Source organism: Epinephelus lanceolatus, chromosome 13, assembly GCF_041903045.1.
Source record: "Epinephelus lanceolatus isolate andai-2023 chromosome 13, ASM4190304v1, whole genome shotgun sequence".
In the NCBI taxonomy this organism is placed as follows: Eukaryota; Metazoa; Chordata; class Actinopteri; order Perciformes; family Serranidae; genus Epinephelus; species Epinephelus lanceolatus.
This window is the reverse complement of record NC_135746.1, coordinates 33,613,152-33,641,036: the sequence shown is the minus strand read 5'-3', so window position 1 is coordinate 33,641,036 and position 27,885 is coordinate 33,613,152. Positions and strand designations below refer to the sequence as shown.

At 41.6% G+C, this 27,885-nt stretch overlaps 1 protein-coding gene across 2 annotated transcripts; it reads right to left on the bottom strand.

Annotated features, from left to right (window-relative positions):
- Window positions 1–6: 6 nt before the first annotated feature.
- On the bottom strand, window positions 7–26,547 carry fzd3a (frizzled class receptor 3a). 2 transcript variants are annotated; one of them, XM_033649079.2, is made up of 9 exons: window positions 26,428–26,547; window positions 24,795–25,418; window positions 9,339–9,535; window positions 8,390–8,852; window positions 7,997–8,296; window positions 7,110–7,361; window positions 2,622–2,770; window positions 1,076–1,333; window positions 7–968 (listed from the first exon to the last, which is right to left on the bottom strand). In XM_033649079.2, the coding sequence occupies exons 2-9, from the start codon at window positions 24,993–24,995 to the stop codon at window positions 710–712; spliced, it is 2,079 nt and encodes a 692-aa protein (XP_033504970.1). In that variant the 5' UTR covers window positions 24,996–25,418; window positions 26,428–26,547; the 3' UTR covers window positions 7–709. The 2 variants fall into 2 exon arrangements, with proteins under 2 accessions (XP_033504970.1, XP_078030187.1); XM_078174061.1 differs by having other exon boundaries at window positions 560–968; window positions 1,076–1,531.
- Window positions 26,548–27,885: the final 1,338 nt, after the last annotated feature.

The following is a 27,885-nucleotide window of genomic DNA, read 5'->3' as shown; positions in this document are numbered from 1 at the left end:
TTTTGATTTGGGGGTGAGCTGTCCCTTTAGGTTAGCAGAAATAAATTTGAAGGTGAATTAATAATGGACATGTACATGGCTGAAGAGGTGCACAATAGTTGTAGCCAGTAAACCTTAAAAAAAATACCCTGCTTCCACCCTCCCCAGTGCTACGCAGCACAGACTAGAAGAGAAGGCTCATCCTGTCTGATGTCCATCATTCAGTCTTTTATACAAACAAGTACAGTACGAGTAGAAAACAATCCAGTGCAGTCTCAGTATTGGTCACATTGTGTTCTGGCTCAGTGACGTAGGTCCGACAGTGAAGCCTTGTCGTCATTTTCCAGTGTTGGCTATCACAGGTCACGGTCAGCACCGTGAAATTCATCGTAGGTTTGTGACCTGGACAAAAGTCATCGTGAACTTCAGTTTTTTGGGATCAGTTGGCAGGTGGAGTAAAGCTGAGAGGACATTTTAAGGCATCGATCCACACTCAGTCCTCTGGATCTGGCTGGATGTAGCCCTAGTTTAGCTAACGTCATCAGTAAACTGTGCTTCAGCTCTGAGCTCCCAAATTCAGCAGAAGGGGACACCACAGTCTTTGACTCTCTGCGTTCTGTTTCTTGTGGATCCTCACACATTCTTTCACTTTATAGAAGAAGATAAGTCATTCCTACTTTCACTTGTACCCATACAGTCACATCTTCTACAGGAGAACCAGAGACCCTGTTCAGGCTGTCGCTCCGTCCTCCTCCAGGACTCTGTGAATCCCGTTTCCAGGGACACCGAGAACAGCTTGGGTGGTGCTGGTGAGGTCCCTGATGCTGCTGTGCCGCGACTGGCTTTCAAGTCGTTGGGTGGAGCCGTGTCGTGACAGGCTGTCCAGGCGATTGGTGCTGCAGTGTCTCGACTGTGATTGGTCGTTGAGGCGAGGCATGCTTCCATAGGGCAGACGGTCGTCTGCAGCCCGGAAACTGGAGGCCGTATATCTGGCACAAAGAAAAAGAAACTTGAGAATCAGGAGCAGGATTCTCTGTGGACAAGAGGACAAAGACAGAGCAGCACTGTGGACACATCTGACAGATATGAGACCCACCTGCCATCTCGAGAGCGGTGCAGGCTGCCGTGGTAGCTGCTCATCTTGGAGCGTGCACTGCGGACCGAGCCGGCCCGGCTGGTGCTGGCACTCGGCGGCTCGTCCAGCATGGCCAGGTGGGTGGACGAGGCGTGGGTGGAGGTCCCCTGGGTGGACGTGCCCCGTGACTTCCTCACGATGGGCGTGTTGGGGTCCCTGAGCAGCAGCTGGGCGAAGTCGGGCTCCTGGAGCACCTGTCGGCTCTCGTTGACCATCCCACTGCAGCAGGGGAAGGAGGAGGGCGGGGAGGGAGTGGAGCACGAGAAGGAGGTGGAGGAGGAGGAGAGTGGAGGAAGGGAGGGGAGGGAGAGACGCAGGAGGGTGGGGAGGGAGAGGGGGAAGGTGGTGGGTTTGTGGGTGTGGTAGAAGAGAATGGAGGAGTGCGTGGAGCAGGCGGTGGGAGAGGGGGTTAATGCTCTGAGTTTGGAGGGGAGGGGAGTGAGCGCAGAGAAGGGCCAGTGTTCACCACCAAGCCACACACACCTACACACACTGCTGCGTCATGTGACAACCTGCTCACAGGACAGTGAGCGAGACAGAGACCTGAGCTCCAGTGAGATCAGTACCGGTCTGGTCCATGTCTCCCCCACCGGCCTGTGCTTACAGTGACAGGAAATAATCACAATTTGAATATCTACAGTGTCTCCTGTTTGTATCCTTGATGCCCCACTTATGTGTTAAATTCATTTCCTTCCATCACTTGTGGAATCAAGTTTTGGAAGGATTTGAAAGCATCATTATAAAATCCATGTTTGCATTTTGCCTTCATTCAAGAGCCAACTGTGTCGAGAGAGACGGGTTTGATATGTGCATAAAACCTAAAGCAGAAGCTGAGGATACTGAAGCTCAGAGGTGATGGGAGACGGTGACCACTTCTTTCAATCCAAATCTGTTAGGAAGGGTCTTTACTCTTCTTTTAACTAACTTGTTTAATGAATAAATGGAGTCCTGTTTGTTTATAAATTAATTACTAAATCAATGGTAAGTTATAAAATAGATTCAATGACATACATATGAAAACGCACTTCACATTGAATTTATTTTATTTTTATGTTATTTTAAGTTTCACATTATTCTATTCCCTTGCTGTAACAATAATAACTTCACTGAAGAAATGCAGCACAAAGTGCTTTACAGTAACATAGATTTGTATTAACTACATAAAAGTTAAAATATTTTGTAATTCCCAACAAATTCTGAGCTAAATTAGCATATTAAGATAGAATACATTATGAGATTAAAAAAAATCCACCATCTTTTTTTAAATGTTATTATCACTACAAAGAGATGAAATACTCTGCATTCTGCTCAAGTTAAAAATACTGGGACAAAACTTATTTAAGAAACCTTTTAAAGATAGTTTGCTACTAAAATATTTAGCACCATTTATTTAAAACCAACTTGTGTGAAGCTGTGCCAGTGGAGTGTACGGCCTGACAAACAGCCTGTTAGCTTTCAGTGTGTTAGAGAACATGCTGAGGACAGTCAGTGTGTGGAAAGTACGTACTCTTTGCGTCTCTTGCCGTGGAAGAAGCTGGCCCACTCGAAGCAGGTCTTCTTACTGCCCACCCAGAACACTGAGGGGATCCCTACGATCAGCATCATCACGTACTTTATCAGGAACAAGACCAGGTCAGGACGACTGGTGCGCTCCACCTACAGGAGACACACACACACACACACACACACACACACAAGAGGATGTGGTTATTGTTTAGGATGTTTAGATTTGTGTGTGTGTGTGTGTGTGTGGGTGTGGTTGAGACAGCGCTGAAAGAAATATAGATCAATCCCTGAGTGAGTGAGAGCAAAGAAAGTTTACAGCAAATACACCCACATACTGTACGACCTGAGGGCAGCAGTGTGTATGTGAGTGTGTGTGGAGCTTGTTTGAGGAAGAACTGACTTAAAGTGGGTTGCATAGCAACAACATCCTATTTCCAAACCTAGATATTACATAAAACATTACTAATGTCAAAGGTAGAGTTTGTATATGCTTTGTTGTGTTTCCCACTTCATCTGCAGAACGTTAGCGACCAAACGTCCAGACACAGTGGACGCTGCCCTACAGGGCAACAGACAGTCACTGAGTCCTGCATGTAAACACCAGCATCTATGAACTAATTAAAAGGTTCACGCCTGCTGACAGAGTGTGTTCAGACTGCATTCCCACTGTGTGTGTGTGTCTACTCTATATCATCACTGACAGCTTTGCTGGAGGCATAAACGCCACAGCAGACAACACACTGTCATCCATCTCTGACATGGCAGCTGATAACTAATAGTCCTCCTTGAAATGAGAGCCTTTGTTCTGTTGCTGTCCTTTGTTGGAGTTCTCTTTATTGTCTTATCACACCTCCCTTTCATGGTCAGTCTATGGTATTAGAGACAATCACTGAGCACTGCAGTATAAAGTAAGCCTTGGTTTAACAGATATTAGGTTTCTGACAATGTTCACTCCATGAATATCCTCAAATTACAAAACAGCCAGTTGTTAACTATATCATTGTACAATTTGTGAGGTGGAAGAGAACCTGACAAATGTGAATTCTGCAAGGTTGATCAAATTTGTGGTAATTAAAGCTTAAGGTTATTACAACTGTGAATAAAACTCATGTTAAATGGGCTCTACATAAAATGAATTGTCTGCACACAATTCTCAACATGGAGATGGCTGAGCTCGCAGCTAGCAACTAATGATGCTAACTCCATAAAAGAGCTCTAAACAATTGAAACAGTGCTGACAGAGGGGGGAACCCAAGGTGGATGCTTCAGAGATGCTGTGCTCACTGTTGTATGAGTGTAGAGCTGGCTGCAGTTAGCTAGCCAGTGGGATACACACATGCACTAACATGCACAGGCAGTCAGACTGTGTATTTAAACAGACAACAGAGAAACTCGGTAGGGCCGTAACGGTACATGTACATACTATACTTTTTATTTTAATTGAGTAAAACTGTTTAAGCAGAAATTTATATTTATATTTTTCATTCAAAAAATGTGTTAAAAAAACAGCAGGATTTTATTTTTCACTTTTATATTTCTATTTACATTTAAACAATGTGAAAAAGCAGGATTTTATATATATTTATTTCATTCAAAAATTGTGTAAAAAGAGTTAACTGCTGTGGTGGTATGTTTTAATAAGGTTACCAATAAGTAAAAGATATTTAATAGTTGTCTATTTTTTTCATTACTGTACCGAAAAAAAAAACGAACCGTGACTTGTGTACCGAGGTACGTACTGAACCGAGATTTTTGTGTACCGTTACACCCCTAAAACTCGGATTACAGCACACACAGAGGCAACGTGTTTCTCTGCTCAGGACACCATTACTCCACTATATCTTTACATAGCAAATAGTAGTTTCCTGCTACATTAATGCTCTGAATTTTGCATACAGAACTTTTAAGGGACTAAATATTACGGCGAGAGCAAGGTCATTTATTTCCAGTGGATAACAGACGCTGTGCCGAGTCACCACACTGCTGCCTTCTGCCATAGCAACATCATGACAGTGAACCACAGAAATACTATCTCCTACTCCCTTCCCATCACTCTGTCTCCCATATGTGCACACACACACGTGCACTCATGCGGTCACACACAGATGTAGTCATCATGGCCTCATTATGAGTGGGCCAGGCGGAGAGCCCCTAGGCCCAGAGATCCACAGATACACTCATTACGGCAGAGAGATAAGAGACTGAATGAGAACAACCAACATCCTCATTACAGACTGTGTGTCCTAAGTTGTGCTGCATCTACATGGTAGCTTAAGGCTCCTAAATCAGACCTATGTAGTTTATTAAACCCTAGACTAAAATTAGTTGTATGACTGAAAACAGCCTTCGTCCCCCTTGTTCTTTGGAAGGACCTTGTGTGGCTTGAGTCAGCCACCAATCTGACTGTGTGTATGTGTGTGTGGAGAGGAGGGTCGAGCATCACTCAGGAGCTCTTTCACAAAGTGGAGGTTCGAGCCTCAGGGAAGGCTTTTAAGATAAATATAGTAGTGCACTTTGAGTCAAAGCTATCTACTGATGCACGTTATCGACTCAGTGTGTGAATGCATACTGTACATGTGTGCTTTCATGAGCATAGTGAAGTTGGGGGTGGGGTGGACAGTTGACACTTTGTGAGATTTTACACCCGAGGCATCTCTACAGTACACACTGTTGTGGTGTATGGTAACAGCACAGCACTCAGCTGGGCAGCACATGCAGCTTGTGTTCAGATCTGCTGTAACTGTGATGTGGTGCAGCTTGACCCCACTGACCTAGTCCTCTACAGCAGAAACACACACACACACACACTGGATTACTGCACTGCTCCCTTACACAATGCAGTGTTTACGTGACAGATTAAGAGCACTGCTCTGATCTAACTCAGTGGTCATCATCTCATGCATCTCTCCCACAGCTGTAGCTCTGTATCATATCATACATACAGTTACTTTAAACAGAAGCCGTGAAGTCAAAGTGTCACAGCGGTTAACTTAAGTTTTAAAAAAAAAAAATACTACAGACAGCGATTCAAGAGTTGCTATTACTGCTACAGAATACTGAATGCGTAACTTGCTTTGACTTGACAAAACACAAACAAGGCTGCACCCCGGCACACCTGCAACTCCTTCAGTCCCTACCACAATCAAACTCCACTTTGAACACGCAACGGTGAAAGCGGATGTGCTAAGGCATGCTCATATGGGAGGTGATACCTGGCTGAAAGGAACAGAAGAACAGAGAGCGAGAGCTGTTTGAATTATTAACAGCTCTATCAGACGAGCTGCAGTGTGTGTGCTCATGCTGGAGGCTACTGCAGCTCTGTGAAGCAGCTACTGAGGACAAGCAGCATGAGAGCTTTACTAGACTGTCTCATACATATGACTGTGTGAATGAGTGTGTGTGCTCTTTGTGTTGGACACTGTGTTTAAAAATGCACACAGTATCCGGTCATTTTCAGGACACAAAATCTCACGGAGCATCCTGCTCTCTAACGTCTATGTGTGCAAACACATCTGGCATTTATCAGCCCTCTTCCAGCTGTTACCTCCTGCTCTGTCTTCTAGCTTCCTTACACAAGTCCCAGTTGTACATTTAATGTGTACAAACATCTGTGCAGACTGTGATCAACGTCAGTGAATAAAGGCATCTCAGCTACTAGCAGAGCCTCCAGGTGACTGTATACAAGATTCATCTGGGTCTTTCTGGGTTGTAAGATATCATGTTTGCATTCAGCAACACCAACATATTACATGCACAATAATCAGTGTAATAAGCAATCAGTGTAATGGCCATATTGTGTTAGAGTAGTACTGCATCAAACGGTTATTTTTATTGTTGATTAATCTGACTCTCAATTATTTTCTCAATTAATTGATTACATGTTTGGTCTATAAAATGTAAGAAAATTATAAAAAATGTCGATCAGGGTGTCCAAAAGCCCAAAAAATAAATTTACTGTCACAGAGGAAGTACGAAACCAGGAAATATTTACATTTAAAAGCAGAATTATGACCTTTAAAAAAATAAAATAAAATACTCAAACTGTCAGTTGGCAATTAATTTGAAAGTTATGTTAGAAAATCTAAATGCAATTTTGAAATGAGGAGCTACATGTATGTGTTGCAAACATCATCACTATTTCTTAAAATAAGATTCATTCTGTGAAAAGGAGAGATTTTCCCTCCATCTCTTCACTGTGCATTTGTTTTACAGGAGATGTGAGATCTGTTGACAGCACCTGATGACAGCAAATATGCATACAGACAAGCTTAGCTATTATTAGCCTATAAGACAGACACTAAAAATACATATTTTAACACTGCAAGTAAAAACATTTTCTGTGCCCAAAGCAGATTCCATGCAAACCTCAACATGTAGAAACCAAATAATACTCGGAACTATCAAAACCAGTACGGGTTGTAAATTATTGATGGTCTCTGTTAAAACAGAGTGCACAGCTCCTTTAGCACTACAGAGTCGGGTCTATTACCTGGTAGGGGCAGGGGATGTGGTAGTGTCTACACTTCTCCTGGACCCAGGTCGTCTCCCAGATGGTTCTGTAGCTGTTCTCATAAAGGTAGCAGCCCAGGACGGCCAGCAGAGGGACCAGGTAGAGCACGGAGAACACGCCGATACGAATCATGAACTTCACTAGTTTCTCCTGGTTCTCCTTCTCCAATGGAATCTCCATGCGGACTCGGTTTAGCGCTGCTATACCTGCCAGCAGCAGAGCCACACCGACCTATGATGATATGAGAGAGGAATGGGTTTAAGTTATCTTACATGACAGATGATGGAGTAAAAACATGTCAGTTACCAGCCTGTATCTGTTAGAACGGAATGATATGTTGTCGTCACATTTTGAGACAGAAAAACAATCTTGTGGAAGTGGAAACAGACAACTTGTCCCCCCAGCGTTTCCAAGCGGTATTACTGCTGCATAGAAAACCAGATTGCTTTCTGTTTTATTCAGAGTCAAGCAACTAACAACACAGTACACACTGCATTTTGTTTTCCACAGTTACTTAGGCTTTTCCGCTATCTGCCATCCCACTACTGGCGGTAGGGACTGCAAAGAACTTAACGCTGATGCTCTTTGGTGACGGGATAGGTACTGATTGCTACCAGGGAAAAGAAAAGCTCTTCCCTCTTCCTGGTTGAACAATTGTTGACACACTTCCTTTGAGCCTTAAATCGAGCCTTCAAGCAACTGTGTTTTACAGACAGCTTAGAATACCTGCTGCCTTGAAAGTTTAAGTAACAGTTGAAGTTGTGAGGCATCAATATCAAAATATCTGTTTGTAAAATAGTTATCACTTAGTCTTTTTTTTTTTTTTTTTTTAAACATATCTCCTGTTCTGTACTACTCTTCCTCACCACTACATCCAGTCCCAGCGGGGCCAGCAGGAACCAGCGCAGGGCTGTCAAGTTGTACAGCCCCACAAAGCAAACACCGCTAACACTGTCTCCCTCGATCTTGTTCATGGCTAGCAGGGTGACTGTGAGGACACCAGGGATGCCCCAGGCACAGGCATGGAAGAGGAGGGCCTTCTTCTCTATTGCCTCACTGCCCCACTTGGGAACAGCAGCCAGGAACCAGGTGATGGTCAGGATGACCCACCAGACACTGCCGGCCATGGTGAAGAAATACAGCACCATGAAGAGAAGGGTGCAGGCCTGGGACAGAGACAGAATGTACAGATGGAGGATCAGTATCTGTGCAGTGGACTACCAGCATAAAAATACTCAGTCAAGGACAAATTTCTTTACCTTATTATGTGAGCCTTGGGTCACTGTTGAAGCCCTGAACCTCCCAGGACTCGCTGCATTACAGGAAACTTTGTCCTCCAGCAAAAACCCCAGGAAGAACACCAGAGACACCATCATGTAGCATACGGCATAAAATATAATTGGACGCTCTGGGTAGCGGAAGCGCGAAACATCAATGAGGAAAGTCAGGAAGGTGAAAAGGGTGGCGGACAGACAGACGATGGACACCACTCCAATGAAGTATCGGGCGAACGTCAGCTCCTCACGTGTGAAGTACATGTTGGGACAGGGGGGAGAGCAGTCGCGGATACCCATGAAGGTGTAGCCGAGCTCTGGGTCGATTTTGAGTTCTCTTGGACACCAGAAGCCGTAGTCCCGCTGGACGGAGATGGGGGATTCAGTTGTGTCTGAGCCGGACAGGAGGTCCACAGGACGGGGGTAGGGCTCGTCACAGTCTGGGAACCTGGGAGGAGAGCAGAGATGATGATCTCAGTGTAATTTCAGCTGTTCAGCTCCCAACATCTTCTGTCAGTATTCTATTTTTCTTTCATTATTTTTTGTTGTAACATTTTTATTTGTTTCATATCTTTTGTTCTGTGTAATGCAAGTATTTTTTTTCCTACAAACTAGTGTGTATGTTATATGTCAACCAGGTGCCTGGGGTGGGTTAACAACACTGTGTTATTCAACTAAACTCAACTAAAATGTTAACTTGTTCTGCCCCTTCTTGATATTCCACAAATATATTATTAAACCAAAAAAAACCAAGGTATTCCTCTAAGCCTCTTAATTTCTGTGGTCATCAAAATAAATGACTTTTTACATGCTTGCTGATCTGCTGCTGCATTACTCCTCTCAAAATGGGAAAATCTGCTTAAATTACTGATGCAGCAGGGTTATTGCCGCTGACATAAATCCACGGGAAAAGAATTATTGCTGTTTTTCCAACCTGTTGCAGTCCATCTCCTGCGGCCAGCTGACGCCAAACATATCCATTAGTTTGTAGCAGTCGCTCTTGGCCTGCAGACAGAGGCGGCGACAGGGCAGAGTCATCCGCCCGTACTCGGTACACACCGGGGCGTAGAGCGCACACAGGAACATCCTGAGGTCCGGAGAGCACTGTAGGTTCACCATGGGATGGAACGGCTGCAGGTAGAGACAGAAAGAGAGAGAATTTTAAGTCTTTATAAAACACACCAGAACAAAATATTATACTCTTTCATTTGAAGCAGATAAGGAACTAGAAGTATTGCTTTGTGGTTGTATGCCTCCGCCAACTACTCAAGTTGCAGTTAACATCCGTGTCTATCCATAATCATATCACAACACAAATGTAGAGAATTTGAAGGAATTTATTAAAAGGTAAAACATGGATGCTTCACACACACATCTTCAACCCAGCAGCACAGAAGATCTGTACAATCAGCGCAGTTTCAAGGTCAACACCCAAGATTAGTGTCACCAATTCAGTATCTGAACAAATGTCTCTCCTTCTCTTCAGAAAAGTGTTTTTGCAGAACATTATGATGTCACAGTGAAGCTGACCTTTGACCTTTTGGATATAAAATGTCAAGGCTTCATCCTAATAGACATTTGCGTGAAATTTTGTCATAATTAGCATAAGAATTCCTGAATTACAGCCAAAAACATGTTTTATGAGGTCACAGTGACCTTTGGCCAACAAAATCTAATCCCGTCATACTTGAGTCCACGTGGACATTTGTGCCAAATTTAAGGAAATTCCCTGAAGTCATTCCTGAGATATCACATTGGTGAGAACTGAGCGGCCGGACGGACAACCCCATAACATAATGCCCCCTGCTATGGCTGTCGCAGACATGGAGGCATCAGAAAAATAACAAGCCAGAGTTTTACTCCAACTTCACAAGAGAGAAACAAAAGGATCAGTGGAGCATGCCTCTGACAGTTTCTGGAGATGAGTCCATAAAAACAACTCTGGCCTCTTTCCTAATAATCCCCTCCACCCCCTGTGATATTAGGCTCCCCCTTCCTCCATCTCCTCTCTTCCTTCCCTCCAACCTTCAGATAGGAGGAGCACAACAGGCTGGTCAACCCCCACCATTCACACTCACACACAGGGCTGCTGCTGACAGGGCCTTTGTGTTACATGGAGGACCACGCTGTGACTGACTGACACACTGCAGTAACGTGCATACACTCAAACACACACTGGCCAAAGGACCAACGGAAGTATATTATTTACATGCTAACACACCCACGTACCAGCACAATAATGGTCTCACACATATAAACTGAGCCAAGAGGCGTTGTGAGCGCAGGAAGCATCTGTGGGGCGAGTTGTTAATATGCAAATGCCCAGCAGAGTGTCTGATGTATGTGTGTGTGTGTGTGTGTGTGTGTGTGTGTGTGTGTGTGTGTGTATGTACATGAATGAGTAAGTGGGAAAGCATATATACAAATCCATATGTCCAACAGTGCATGGTTACATGTTTCTGGATGCATGAATTTGCCTATGCCCTCTGTGTTGGTGTGTTTAACAGAAAGGCCCCGAGCCACACCCAAGTCAGTCAGACACATGCAACCCGCCCTCCCCCAAAATTTAAAGACAGAGGTCTATATGACAGACAGGGACAGGGAGGGGGAAGGGACGGGTGAGAAGAGGACAGGCAGGGGGCAATTTGTCTCTGTTTGTTTGAGGGGTGGATATTAAGGAGGACATGTCACTGTGGTTTAAACAAGTTCAACATTTTGTTCTCCCTCTTAAGGGGACATAAACTGGAGAGACGGACACACACACACTGTCCACTGTTAACTGATGTTTGTTGAAGGGAGTAAGTTGGAAATATGTTAAGACTGGCTAAACAGAACCAAATTTATCTCTGTGTATTTCTGAAGACACTTAAAGAGAAAGATTGTTGAATTTCTGCCACATTCAGATGCTGCTACACTGACAGGAGTCAGAGGAGGAGCAGCTGGGTTAGACTATAACACTGAGAAGTTTATACAAAAACATATATCAGTTTACACAGATCACTGAGGCTTTGTTCAGTATTGACCTAGATATGAGCATTTAAAACGACACATCTGATCCACGTACCAAGAAACCTCAAGATTGGATTTTGGATAAAAACCGATGAAACACAGTTCATTCCCTTTAATCCGGCATGTAATACTTTACACAGTACACAGCCCTGGAAGTGAAAAATGTTTGCAGCGTCTTGCTGTCTTTATCCTCAGAACATTTTTAAGCTCAGAACACAGCAATAAATCATTGTCGAGAAACAGTGATGCAGGATTTTCCCTCTGATCCTGTCATTGTTTGCCACAGTAGCTGCAATCAGATTTGAACAGACCATTGTAATGTCTTCCCACCATATGTCCTCAACATCAGTACATATCCCTCTCCTGACAGCATGTTTGCCTGCCACCCACATGGCTTGTCTTTATGTAAAAAGGATTATAATGGGTGTTAGGCTTGGCCCTAAAAACACAAAGCAGCCACATCCATGCCGCTTTTGTCATCGTCTTGTTCATCATATCACTTCTCTAGGAAGATGACACTGAGCTGCTGTGGAGGAGACAGGAAGCAATCATGAGACAGACATGTGGGCACTGAGAGAATCAGACTGGTTAGTCACTTCATCTGTGAGGGATCAGGGACGAATGGATGATGTCAAGATGAGTCTTGACCCAGCAGAGTATTCATAGGCACTCTAAAATGCAGAGGATCAATTTAGGTGACTTACACGCCTGTCATAACTGACATCAATCAACCAGTCGATCGTGTAATTTCTGCACAAATGGAGTCATCACGTCTCATTGAGCACAACTCTACGAGGACACAATGACACAAGCACGCGAAGCGTGCTATGAGCCAGAGTTATCTATACAGCATTAACTCATCCTGAGAGTGATCCACCTTGACATGGGTGTATTACTGCATCAATCACACTCAACGGTTTAAAGTCTTCAAGTAGTGTGAGCAACCCGCCCTGCAAACACACAATCTAAAGTTTCAGTCTTACATTTAAGTTTTAAGTTAAGTTCAAAAATTGTAAGAAACTAATAAAAGGAATATTTCACCTACAAAATGACCATTTGTATATCAATTTTAATTCAGTGTGTTACATTGAAGAAAACATCTCACTACCTCAACGGCAAATGGAGAATGCAAAAAATTGCCTTGAACCAGTATCTCAAATTTCTTTATCGATGAACATGAAAAATATTTTCTTCAGGCAACAAACAATAAAGTTTAGGCATTTTTGCTTTAAAAACATGGCAAAAGATTGTCAAAGGACTTTTGAATATTTTTCTGTTAATCAACTCTTCCAATAATCAACCAATAGCAAATTAATCCACGGAATAATTCATCATGAACTACTGTCATTTACCAATATATGGTACAATATTTGTAAAAATTGTCAATAAAACCCATACAAATGTAATGAAAGTTTTAACAGTACATTTGCTGGTCAGGAAGTGTTTCACTCTTGACATCAACCACACATTTTAAATAAATGAAAGTAGACACGTAAAGTGAAATACTGTAGAGATGTTTCTGTACCATTTTATCCTCCCTGATATTGATTATGATTCCTGAACTTGTGTATCAGCTGATGCACAGTACCGATCTGATATCATGTCATTGAAAAAAAATTAACAACTGTATACTTCTGACCCTGTATGGCTGTGAAATGACTGCTATCGTTGCACAGCATGGCTCAAGTTGAACCTTTTGTAAAACATGAACAGATTCATACATCAAATAAATGCCATAGAACTTTCTTTTATTATCTAATTTAACATTTTGCTATCAGCTAACGTTACACTCTTTCCCAGAAATCAATGCTTCTTTGCTGTAAAACAGTAGTTGCCCGTGTCTGTACAGCTCAACTTGCTGTGTAGGTTATTACCAGGACACAATTCCTAATAACGACTCTTCCTGTTTAAGTTAAACATCTTTATAGAATATTACATTACAGCTACAGTCAGGCACAACAGGGTCAAAGAAACGGAGAGAAAGGGAAGTATGTTGTTAAACAGTCCCTGGAGAAATAATACAGAAAGCAGAAAATCCTGAATGTCACCCCACCCTGCCAACACTGGGTACCGATTACTCTCCCTGTGACTCCCTTTACTTTTTGTTGCCAGTGTGCGGTCCTGTGACATCTATTACTTCATCAGTGGTGCCCTGTCAGCGTTGGTTAATCACTCAAACATGATCTAATGCAGCTAAAGTGAGCTTGCATCTTCACTCTTCCACTCTGGTTTGATTCCCGCAGGCTACTGATATGCTCCATAGAACACAATGTACTACACTGTACTGTACTACAAACAGAGATGCCATGGGAAAGGTCTGATTAAATATATAGGCTACGAGGCATGATGATCTACAAGGGGGAAAAATCAGCTTCTCCTCCTATTCATCATGCTTCCTTTTTTCTATTTTTATACTCCTCCATCATCCATCCTTCTCCTACCCTTCTTACCCCTCCTCCACCCCTTCAGTATCTCCATTCGGCCATTTTATTCCAGTCATCCCATCATGTGAGCCAGTGTGAGCAGGGCTGAGCTGGTGTTGGATGGGACATATGGCTGGTCACAGCTTTACCCACACAGACACCAGCCCAAACAACTGCAACATCTTGAGGCCCTGCAGAGCCTCTACACTCTCCATGGGGATTTGATGTTAATGGCCACACTGAAAACAGCTGGTGAACCACTGGTCCGATGAATGGCCAGCGGTTGGTCATGGCTCTCTCCACCCCAGAGCCGGTTGTGTACGGAGAATCAAGCGTGTAATACACAACTCTGTTGGATGGTGCAGGCCTAAGGGGGTGGTATGCTAATGTAATTTCAGCTTCAATCCCACTGCTACAGTCATTATGTATTCATGAGAGTTTGTTAGGGGATTTTTGATCTCTGAAAATGTGGAATAATATGCCACTCTGGAAATAGCAAGCTCACACACAGTCAGATATGTCCGTTAGAAAAACTGTGGATTCTGGGGCTCCAATGAAGGTCAACAAACTATAATTGGAGAGGATTGATGTAGTTCATTTTTTTTGGTGCACCTATAAAAGCTGATCTATACATGAAACATAGGGCTAGGCAATATATCAATATTGTATTGATACTGTGATATGAGACTAGATATAGTCTTAGATTTTGGATATCATTATATGGTAAGTGTTGTCCTCTCGTAGTTTTAAAGGCTGTATTACAGTAAAGTGATGTAATTTTCTGGACTTACCAGACTGTTATATCTGTTCTATTATTTGCCTTTACCCACTTTGTCATTGTATCCACACCACTGATGATTATTAATCAAATTCTCAGTGCCAGTAATCAACCGTACAATATCAATGTCGAGGTATTTGGTCAAAAATACTGTGATATTCGATTTTCTCCAAATCAGCCAGCCCTAACAAAACAGTGTTCAAGACAAAATCAAAATATATTTCTATTCTAAAATTACATTTCTAAAATAAAATAGTGCTGTGCAATACTATCACAGTCACAGTAATTTGTCACAATATGCCAAGAGGAAAGGTGTATCTCACCAGTGAGAAGTGTATCTCACCAGCTCTGACAAGCCTAAATGTTTTAAATGGACTTAAATTTGTAGCGTGCCTTTGTAGTCTTCTGACCATGTTAACACTACATGTAACATTACCCATTCACACACATACTCATATACTGGTGGCCAAGGCTACCATACAAGGTGCCACTGCCAGTCAGTGTAATGTTCACATGCACTCACACAGCAATGGCACAGCCATCGGGAGTAATTTGGGTTCAAAATCATGTCCAAGGATGATTCAACATGCAGACTGGAGCAGCTAGGGATCGATCTTTTGATTGGTGGATAATCTGCTCTACCTTCTGAGCCACAGCCACCCTAGGTCCTCAGTTAAATACTCAAGACAAGATTTGGTACTAACCGACGCTCTAACAAGGACATAAACAAAGTGTATAGGACAACAAAAATATTAGTAAAAAACACAAAAGTCAAGAGATGGGGAAGATGAAACTGAACACAAGCCAACAGGGCCCAAGTCAGACCTGGACTTGCCTGAACAAGACGACTCTGGATTAAGACACTGAAACAAGAGACCATTCTAACCGAGTATTGCTTTCTGCAATAACGTCACAGCAACAAGAAGTTGTCTTGATTAAACAACATGCATCACGACTGACACTGGTACCCAAAAGGTTTGTTTCAATCAGAAAGAACAAATAATTGGTGCATTTATCTTTATAAAAAAATAAATGCAGTGATAACTATCTCCTTTTATTTCTTGTCCTGTCTTACTTTTAATGTTTGACAGAGTTATTCTCAGCATTACCAGTATGAGCTATTTTACTGAGATGTCCCAGTAAGCCATGACATCATGACAGTGAGGCAGTGAACAATACCAGAGGCCTTTCACATTTCGCAATTTTGTGCCTTCTCGACTCCTTGATCCTCAATCCTCTCGCTTGTGACCTGGAAATCGATCTCAGCGCTCCATCTTGAAGGACGTCTCAATTCTTGAGGAGCGAGATTTGAGGATGGAGGAGGCTTGCATTTGTAATGCTTTACTACAACAAATACATGAGGCTTTATATTGTACTATATACCGTATGTACCCATACGTTGCCTATATTAGTGATGCATGGATCAGCTCTAACACCATCTGAATCTGCAGGTATGCCACCCACCCAAATGATTTATTTTTTCCGATCTGAGTGCCGCACCCACATATACATTTCACTCCCCCTAAAACAGTCCATGTAGGTTATATTGCTTTTTAAATTATGTATTGTTTTGATGTATAAAGATTTACTTTATTTATCAGACAGGCCACTTTCAGTAATTGTGAACGTTTCCATGCGCACAGTGATGTCACTGCAGCAAATAATGTGGGAAATTTACACAGCAAAAGTAAAAACTGTGGTTATAAACTTGACAGAGGAAACAGAAATAAACTTTTAGCTTCTGAAATAATCCATGAAGTTACACTGCTTTCCCTCGTGTTAATGCACACAGCGTCTCTCTTAATATAGATGTACTTAATGTTGCTCCAGTAATCTCTGCAATATTAAATAAACTCAGTCTTATTAATAAGCTCTTTTACTGTATGATATCTTACTGAACTACACTGGCTGGTTTTGTGGAGACATTACATTCCTACATTCTTGTCACATTATGCCATTATGTAAACTGAATTAAAAGTAAATATGCTCAGACAGCGATCATAATTACAGCAGTAGCCTTCAACAAAAAACTGAACAGCTGATGCAGCTGTGCCCCTCATCATATTTCATTGACATTGCCCAAAAATGACGACTCCAGTGCGACAATGTCTGGGAAAGGCCTCAGGATCCTAAAACACCCGTGTTTTACTACTGTGACATATCAAAATGTCTTCTGTGAAAAAGTGTTATAGATAATCTGGAGCTAAAGATTCAGTTCTGTAGTGTATGATACTGGCACGCTATTCTACAACTCATTTACTGGAATTAATTGCATCTACCTGATGGCATTCCCAGGGACCTAAATCATCTCTAATTAAATGGCAAAATATCAGCGATGCTTGGAGACTGAAAACCACTGGTCTGAACTCAGTGTTTAGAGTAAATACTGAAATCTTTCACAAACTGAAATGAGCAACAAACTAGGGAATATTATTTTAAATCATCTTAATATTACCAGTTCAATGTGGGGAACGTGCATGTGTTTACTTAACATGGGACTTTGCATATTTCTGCATATTTATTAGGAGGAAACCTATAATCTCCAAACTGTCAGCCTTTGAAGAACTAAGAAAAACAGCGCTGACCTCAGTTTCACCTCCATGCATTGAGAGATTATCCAGCATGTTTTGAATCAGATCAAGATTGTCCCAATATTAAATATTAATATGACCCAGTCCAATGAAGTCATCCAAGGGTGGCTGTATGTACCTTGGTAATGCTAAAGTAATTAGTTTTTAATGAAGGCCCAGTCTGCTGCTAAGATGCTGTGACTGATGAATTGCTGACAAAGAAGCCAACCGTGGCCAACTGGTCTGTGTTGATTTGCTCTTTTATAAATACCTCCCAGTCACCTCTCTTCCCATCATCCCCCTCCCTGCCCTCCTTCAGCCCCTTACCCTCCTGCATTTTCTCTCCCCCCTTTATCCTCCTTTCTCCTCTGCTGCCATTCCAATTCTCCAAATTTCCAAGCTCAGCGCCATGGCGACGAGTGATGCATCACCAGGGAGGAGGAGGAGGAGAGGGAGGAGGAGGAAGAGGGAGGAGAGCAGGGTTCGAGGAGGTCAGGGTGCGGGGCGGAGGGGACCACCTCCCGGGAGGCAAGAAAGCCTCTGCTCCCTTTGTTAACGGCACAATTGGGACTGTTTCCTGGGCAACGGGTGAGCCCTGCGCAGGGGGAGGGGGAGGACAAAAGAGATGGGTGAGGGGGGGGTTGAGAGAGTGGCGAAGAGAGGGAGAGAGAGAGAGGAGGGATGGGTCGACCGAGTCAGCCGTGTCATTCACCACTAAGAAATGTTTGAAAACCTTGCGCACTGACAGTGTGTAATGTCTGTGTACACACACACACACGCACAGAAAGGTTGTTGTGGACCAGCGACTTGCTCTCTGGATGTCCTCCTCTTTCAGTCCACTGCCAATAAACACAGTGTTGGACATTAAATAAAACAAGAGGCTCCTTTATAGCCCGGGTCACGCTGGGTAGGATTTATCAGACCATGTTGTGTGTGTCTGTGTCTGTGTGTGTATGTGTGAGCTTCGCTGGGATACATCTTCACTAGCTCACACAATAAGCATGTTAAATGGTGTACTTTTTAGTTCACTGCAGCATGTTTTAACAGACTTGCAGCCATCAGAGAGCTTTATCAGCATTTTACTGAAACTCTCTCTCTCTCACACACACACACACACACACACACACACACCTCACCTCTTCTTTACAAATCCATTCACACAGCATGGGTGGGGTATCTGGGTTATTCTACACAGTAGCTGTAACATGACACAGTTTATCTGAATGTGTTGTAAACCTGAGACAAGAGGCTGATTTAACGACCTAAAAGAAGGAGGAAATGAGTGTAAGTGGGACTGAGCAGATTAAAAACAGGCCATTGATTGGTCTTTGTTTCACCGAATACCCTTCATACAAAACACAATGCGACAAATACCGTGGAACGCTGAAATCAAGATGACCGATGAGTCCTTTTTAAATTTCGTTATATTACTACCAATGATGGTCCTTGTGCCTCCACCAAGTTGACATTCAGCTTTTTTTTTTTATTTTGCAGCCATTAAAATGATTTGCTGGCTTGGCTTTGGCTTCATGTAAGCACACCCCTCTTATCGATCTAATTTAATTAACATCTTTGGATGGCCCTGACCCTCCCTTGTCCCATCTGGCCTTGAGGAAACATTCAAGCAATCATTGCTTTTACCATGACAGATATGTCTCCTACCTTTCTGAAAATCACAGCGTCTGTTTCTCCTGATAGTTTCTTTGTCCCATTAAATACCTGAGAGGCCTACCAAATGAGAAAAAAGAGCAATTTTGTTCCTTACAAAATATGTGTACTAGGCTGCAATACAAATGTAAATTTTCCACTATACAAAAATATGAAGATTTGATTTGATAATTACTGAAAATGTAGTATTGAATTCATTACTGTGTAGGGGGATACGTTAATCTCGTAAATGTGTACTAGTTTGGTTTGCACTTTGCAGTGCGTTTCTCAGACACCATCAGTTATCTCTCACATGCCAAACGCCAATCTTAAACAAACGGTAATGTAAGCATCAATGCACAGTACTTCTAGAAATACTACTTCTCAAAAGACAAAACAGCACTAAAGTTAATAACACCATCATCACATTTTCCGCAAAAATAAAATCCTGACAGGATATGCAAATCCAGTAGCGGAGAACATATCACCTACGTGCACTAAAGAAGCTGCCCTGATATCACACTGAACTCAACGCCATCTGCTTTCAATGCCAGTAGTACAGTTCATACCTGCTTAATTGATTTACTGTGATGAACCCACGCTGCTTTACATTCACCCTGTAGCTCAAGTGTGCATCTATCTCTAAAGAGGGGGATTTTAGCCTGTATCTTTACTCTTTTTGATATGCCAGTCAAATCCGCCACGCTCCTACTTATCGTATGTGAGTGTGGCACAGTATCATTGTGGCACAGAAATAGCCGATTCCCAGCCCCTAGGCCGCTGTCCCACTTCAGCTGTGAGGTCATTCAGCGGTCAGCGATGATGACTGACTGAGCGAGGATGAACACTGAAATAGAAAATCCTGTTTTTAGAAATCACCTTGTTTGTGTTGTTTCTCGCTCAGACAGCCATAAAATCTGTATTTGTGCAATAAAGTAAAAAGCTCGTCTTTTATCCCTGTTTAAATCGAGTCTGCAGCTCATTTCTCAAATCACTGAACAACCATGTGTCACCACAGTTATCGCCAGCCTGCCATGAAATACGGTACAGTGAACATCTCTAGACCGTAATCGAAAAAAAAAAAATATCATGGGTACAACCTCACAAAATAAAGCAACAAGAAAGTTTATAACGATATCATGACAAATTGCGCCTACTTCCCCAAAGAGCAAAAACCTTGAAAAGACCTTGAAAAGCGAGACCAGAGAAAAGAGATTCAGAAAGACACCACTTCAGGGGGTTTAGACAAAAACTGCAAGATCGGCAGGCGTTGGTTCTCGTCCAACTCCCAGTTTCTCCACGGTGCAAGGCATTCATCATCATTATCATGGCTATTCAACGGACCTAATTCCCTTTAAAATCAACTGTCAATTCCCATTTGGCTGCCCTCAACATCTTATAGGCTTTGAATTCTCCCATGAACTGGATCTAGGGCGAGTTATCTGGAAAACAAGAGCCAAACAGAGGAATAGGCTCCGTGATTTGGAACCTATTGGGTTTCCATGTGTTTTCCAAATGCAACGAGCATTTCTGAGCACTAAAAGAGACTTAATTGTGGATCCATGACCAATCAAAGTGAACACCGTCTCAACCAGAAGTGCCTCTCTCTGTTCACTGCAAACCCACACACTGTGATAAGCGTAAAAAGCTAACCTGGCCTCAAAACAAGTAACATCTCCAAAATGAGAAAAAGACTCTACCAAAACCACATACATCTATATGATATACACATTGAAAATCATAATTCATAAAACACAGAACATGGCAGAGTGACTAAACCCAGAAGACAAGACTGAATATTTCAACAATGACAAAAAAGGACAAAGCGTCAGTATGAGCAGGGAGGCGAGGCAGGCGAGGTCGAAGCGTTAGCATCTTCACCACATGTGAATACAGCTGTGATGTGATGCGATGCAGTGTGCTCCCACAGTTGGCGAGGGCATGCTCAGAGGTTACATAACCTGGGATTTTCGTGGCACACAACTCCTCCTGCCCGCCATCTCTCCATCTCTCTCTCAGTGAGTGTATGCTGAGTACGGCAAAGTGGAGCAGGCACAGATGGTCGGCAGGGCGCCACACATTGACATCATCGCTGTGCCAGGCAGGGCGGGGCGGGTGTCAAAGGGTAAAAGTGATAAAGGGAGCAGGAGCCAATGGGAACATGATTCTGAGAACTAATAAACTGAGGTAAGTAAAGATGGATGGACTGATACACACACACATACACACACACAGATAGACAGGCAGATATTTCGGCCAACAGAGCATCCAGTGTAATGTTTTGGTGCAGTTTGGCCAGTAATTGCTAGATAGATTGAGCTTCCGGAGGGATCAGCCTATGTAAAAGATGGGATTAAGTTAACGAGGTGATGCATCTGCTTCATGATTGTGTGTAAATGCCTAACTCGTCGTTTCAAAGAGGATAACACAGCCACAACAGTCAGATGCTGTGGCTGCTGGTAAATCGAACAATAAAACATGGACTAAACACTAGAATCTGAGCTTTAATCCATCATCTGACCCAAACTGAAACACAGAGCAGTTTGGTGTCTTCACTCACTGGCTAAGTTGACTAACTGCTCAAAAGCCTGTTATGTAAAATGGCTTTGATGTGAAGAGTCCCGACATGTTGTGGTAAATCGCTCTGTCTGTCAACATGCCAGACATGCGGGCAGGACCCATTTTAAGAGACCCGATTTAATAATGCACTGTTTGTCATGGCCCCCAGGGACAAGTATTAAAACTTAATTTTCTGCTTAATGTTTTGGTAATACACTCCCAGTCCCTGGAGCTAGAGGAGCCAAATTAAAGTAGGCTAGCACTTTGATATAACCAACTCTCAGCACATACACAGTTAGCCGTGGTGATAGCTATCTAGGCTGTTGATGTCCATGGGGCAGGCAGTGCAGCAGGCACACTGAACCACTTAGCAACATGTGAAGAGGACTGACTATATCATGACACCCTGGTCCTGACCTGACAATACATACAGTACATGCAGACAGAACAGAAATGATGTCCACACTGTAAAACGCACGGTTGCATGTCAATTTTACCTCTGTCCAGAGGTGTAGTAATACTTGATGAGGCGGGTGTACTACTAGACACATGGGTAAGATACTGATGAGGAAGCGGGTATATTCTCATATATATTCCAATTGCTTTTTGGCTGATAGGTGGGTATACTGTAAACGGCCAGAAAAAGAGGTGGGCGTACCCCTTATACCTGCATATACCCTCCACTACACCACTGTTTCTGTTTAGCTACAACAATCAGAGTCACAACTAGGCATGGGCCAATATGAAAATTTCACGTCACAATTATCCCGGCCAAAATAATTGCAATTCACTATATTATTCTGATAATCATCAAGACACACTAAAAACTCTTAAAATGGCACTAAAACATACTGTCATTAGTTTACCATACCTTTGGTAAGGAAACTAATATTTCTGTTGTATCACAGATTGGACACACGCAATTTTCTAATCAAACAATCTTAAAAACCCAGGCTTGTCATTTATTTAAAATGGCATCATATCTTTCGATGTGAAATATGCCAATGTATATTAAAAGATCATTTGCATTTTTTGGTGGATTTTATTGTTGGCTGCCCAGCAGACACAATAGTCATGATTATCCCAATTAAAGGAATTCACCACTATCAATTTATTCTGAGTGCTTATCACGATCTGCAGAAAAAATCATTTATCGTCCCATCCCTTGTCACTACAGATGAGAGAGTGAAAGAACCAGAGGAAATGCTCAAAAAGGTAAGAGACGGGAACAAAGTGGGACGGATACTGAGAGGAAAAAAGGACAAGAGAAAATGTCACTTTTTTTTAAAAAGAAATTAAAGGTATACAACTTTTCATAATACCTTTGTTATCTCCAGAAGATCCATTTTTTGAGGGATTAACAGCATGACACTTTAGAACAAAACCTAATGAGTTTTTTTTACTGCTTTCTAAGACACTGGTGATATGAAAGATCTTATTACAGAAAGGACCAAGAATTCCACTAGCTTTTTACTATGTGTGCCCAAAATATAAAATGACTTCACTCATAAATTAGATGTATTAATTACTTTATACAGGTGTTAACCCATTTTATATAGGCACTCACTAAGACAAATTCCAGTCATGTTAATATGGCAATAAAGTATTGAATCTAGAACCTTTGTGTCCCCTATCAATAGCTTTACTAAAATCAATATCCAGATGCAATTTGAACTTTAATCATAAATTCATTAGTTATGATCAATTCATTTCATTCATTCATAATTTAGCCTATGGGATATCCAAAACCTGTGAAAACCTGACCATCACAATTTTTCCAAACCCAAGGTGACAGATTCAAACGTCTTGCTTTGACAAGCCAACAGTCCAAAAGGTATTCTCTCTAAAATGATGTAAGACAGAGAAAGGCCGAAATCCTCATATATTAGAAGCTGGAACCAGCAAATATTTGGCACTTTCATTTGAAAAATGACATAAACAACTAATCAATTATCAAAATAATGGTCATTTAATTTTCTGTCTATGAACTAATCAATTGAATGGTTACCGGTAATTGTTGCAGCTCCAGAAAGAACCAGGGGACTTCAATCATTCCATCACATTATATTACACAGGTGGACCATCTTCACGTCCCCTTGACAAAACAAAATATGGCCAGTGCTCCTTCAGATATTGTGGCGTACAGATTCAGAAACGCCTGAGAACACGTTATCAAGAACTCGTTATCTTTAGAAATTTTTAAAAGAAAATGATCATTACATTAAATTTATGTCTAATTATTTCTTGATGTGTTTATGTATTTATTTTCTTCCTCTTTTTCTCTGTATTTATTTTTATGTTTTATGTACTTCTTTGTCGTTATTGTGTTACTGTCCACTGATTGGTTGTTTTTGTCTGCTCATTTTGTGTGCTTTGTGTTATTTATCTTTTGTTTTATTTGTTCCAAATTATTTTATCCTAGTTCTTTTTTTATATTTTCTCCTTTTTGTTATTGTTTGTTTTTCTCCTTAAGTTAAAGTGAGGTCTGCTGTATAGGCCTGTGGTTTCCCGACCTCTCCACATTTATCATTTTTCATTATCTGGATTTTATGCAATGTTATGTGTGTGCAAATAAAATAAAATTTCATTTTCAAAAAATGCTCAGAAAAAATCAGCGCCAGGATGAAAGGGGAAAGGAAAGAGAGAACAAAGAGAAAAAGGTCACAACGTAGAAAATAGGTTGCAATAAGCAATTTTCCATATAAACCTTGTTTTCTCCAAAAGGTCAGTTATTCTGGAAGCGGGCGATGACTAGCTAACACTTCTGAATAACACACAATACGCTGTGAATTATTTTTTAAGACAATGGACCAGACATTGTTTCCGCCTTTTACCATATATGAATCAAATATGAAATCCTGTCTCCCAAAATGCGACATACTGCAATTTTCTAAAATTACTGTGATCAGGTAAAACCCCATTCGATACAGATAATTACCAATTTGTGTCCTAAACATGCAGCTGTAAACAGACAGCTATTTTATTAGTGGCAGCTATTTATACCTATGTTTTTTACATCTATGCCACCACTATACAATGAAAAGGCTGTTTTGATTTCCTGAAATGTTTTATTGAATTTTTTAAAACATAAGTATATAAAAAGGGAGAATGCTTCCCAGATATTCCCCTTCCATTGAGTAGGTGTGGCAGATCACAAAGCTATGTTTCAGTAAGTCCTACTGTGGTCTAAATAGTCTGTACAGTAAATGTGTCTCAAAAGGTTTCTCCAAGAGAACTGCGAGAAAACACTGACGCCTTATTTTGCGTAGCACTAAAATATCAGACTTACCAGCACAAAATATCAACAAATTTGTACCTTCCTTAATAAACTTGTATTTGACTCAACCTGGATCTTTACAATGCAAAGCTTGTTAAATCTTTCACATGTCAGCAGTGTACTGTACCTCCATGGCGAGGGCGGCAGTTTGCTGGTCGTAATGGTTCAGTATGTTTGGCATGTAGGTGGAGTTGTAAGGCAGCCCCTGGCACATACGCAGGGTTATGGGTTCACAGGTGAACAGGCTGTGGCTCCCCTCCGCCGCATCCATGGGGATGGCAACGCACGCCGTCAGCATGGACACCGACAGCACCCACAGGAGATCCATGACCGGTGCGCACAGCACGAGAGAAGAAAGACCTAGGAGCACGGCTGGCTAGGAAGAGGGGTTGAGCCCCATCAACATCTGGCTCATTCACCAGGAAATGGAAATCACAAGGCTTAAGGAGTGTCCAGGACTGTCTGGTAGTCTCTCCTTCCTCTTCAGCTCACAGAGAAACAGTCTGGGACGAGCAGCGTATTCCAGCACTGCCATGGTTGAAGCTGGCTGCATCCATCACCATGGGGACTCCGGTCAGCAGCAGCAGCAGCAGCAGCAGCAGCAGTGTGTCACAAGACCTCCATAGCCTGGGAGATGCTGTGGTCCTTTAAGATGCTGCGCTGTGACCGCCTTCTCCTGCCTCCACGGACAATGATGATGCTTTGGAGGAAATATCTATGAAAACCACCAATGGAGATGTCAGCCTCCGGCCTGAAAAATAAAAGCACAAAATTTTTAAAAATATATTTGGTATCAGGTTCACAGTGGCAGTTTACCAGGGTGGGCTTTTTATTGAATTTTTTTTTTTTTTTTTTTTTTAACAAAAATTAGAAGAATAATAGACTGTTTAAGAGGGCTGGTAATGGTGAGTAGGTGGGTGATAACATTAACAGAATGAATTAACAGCAATATATCTGCTAGGGACTAAAAATAATAGCAAAAAATATCATATACAGGACAAATATCTAAATTATTACCATCTTTAAACATTAAAGTGGGTATAACATCTTTTTTTAACCTAGTTTATTGAAGTGACTTATTATAATTTAAAGTACAGTATTACTTCTGGTATTGGTGTAATTTTAATCTGTAGGTTAATGCTACAGTTCAGAAACAGTAATTGTTTTAACCTTTTTTTAATAGCACCATTTTTCCATAACGGAAACTGCTACATTTACATGACAGTACACACCCATAACAACCCAATACCTTTCCATTCACTGTCACGCACAAAATAAATACTTTCTTGTACACCTGCGTCTAATTAAACCACATGTCAAACAAACACAGCTGCATTTTAAAGGTTAATTAATCTAAAGGCGGTATCAGTGCGTCCGTTAGCCTACCTGTGCGTCACTGTTAACGGGCTCCTCCTGTGTAGCTGCTAGCTGAGATTCATAAATTAATTGCTCCTCATAAATGTGAGTGTCGCGAGCGTTAACTAACGTAACCGGGAGGCTCGTCACGGTTGTTTGTCCCTGCCCACTGTTACTGAGTCCTCACAGAGACATGGTTTAATAAAACTGAATGTCAAGCAGCGCAGCGGAGACAAAAGATGACGGTTAGTTCATCCTAAATGATAGTAACCGTGCCATATGTAGCCTGCGCACCGGTGTTGTAATTCACCGCACCGAGCCGGGCGGCAACGGCGGCGGTTGTTGATGAGAAACACTCCGGTAATAAACGTTAGCTTAACTGGTTTAATTAAAAGCAACTTTACCTGAATGTTGAGCCGAAAATTCACGTGTACCGACAGGGTCTCCGCCGCTCCTCGAGTTTGTAACAATGACTGAATGTCCCTCCACCAGCAGCACCCTCCTCCCGTCTCCTCCTGTCCTCCTCCTCCTTTCTGTCCGCCTCCCCCTGCCGTCCCCCTCTCCAATCGGCGTCAAGATCGCGAGATTTCAAATTAGCTTCCGGTCAAAACTACAAAATAAAAGCTTCATCTAAACATGCAGTGAGGTAGTGACTCAGTTTCTTTTTTACTTTTTTATTTTTAAAACAATGAGTTATTGCAGCAAGTTAATGGGGATATTTGAGGGTTTATTTATTATATATTTATTTTATTTGTGCTTTAATTTTTATTTAAATGCAGCAGTGTAAAATAAAATAGATTTAGTGCTGCAAGTGACTTAATTTTGAGTTGCCTCTATTTACCACTTCTCTTGATTTCCATCTCTGCTACTCTACAATTCTACTCCACTAGGTTATAGTCGTTAATATTTTACTTTTTACTTCTCTAACTTTATAAGTCAGTTGTACTTGTTTTACAGACTAACATCTCTCATAATAACATATGATAAGATGAGATAAAAAATACACCAGCTGATATAGATTAAACTATCTACAGGTAAAAATATATATAAATAAAGAAGTGGAAACTACTGAACCACTTTTCTTGTGCATTTTATTTACCTATTTTGTATTTATTCATTTTATCTTTATTTATTTTTGAGTGCTTTCCTATGCTACTTTATAAATTCACTTAATTTCATAGGTGAATATTGCACTTTTCACTCCTTTAGATTTATTAGGCAGCTATGCTTGTTATTTTACAGATACATATTATACAAATTAACATATGATAAGATGAGATAATGCACTGATAACCCCCAAGACTACGTCCTCATGTGAGGACATCACATTTTGGGTTTACTTGACCTTATACTTTATTTTGCTTAACTTAGACCTGTTGTCCTTGTTCGCTGACACTTTTTTGTGCCACCTAGTGGCAGTAAGACCACAGTACACTTATCCATGTAAAAACAAGATGGCAGCCACCTCTGCTAAGTCAGTCAGCAACCAATCCTGACACAGAAGTGGACATGGTCCAAAAATTTTTTTATTAATGATTAATAATGTTTGTAGTTTGATATGGAGACAAATTTGACTTTGTTGTTGTCTTATTTGAGGATGTTGGGACTTTCTTATTGTTGATAATGTTTTGTTTTTTATACTTAACGGGTCCTACTGATCCCCGATAGCTAAGAGACCTTAAAAATGCAACTATCTGCCGGTGAGGGGGAAAAAGTAGTGGAAAGTAACTAAGTAGATTTACTACTGTAACATACTTAATTTTGAGCTGCCACCGTAGAACTACTTTGCTTGGGTATTTCCATCTATGCTACTTTATAAATCTACTCAACTAAATTTCAGAGGTAAATATTGTAGCCTTCCT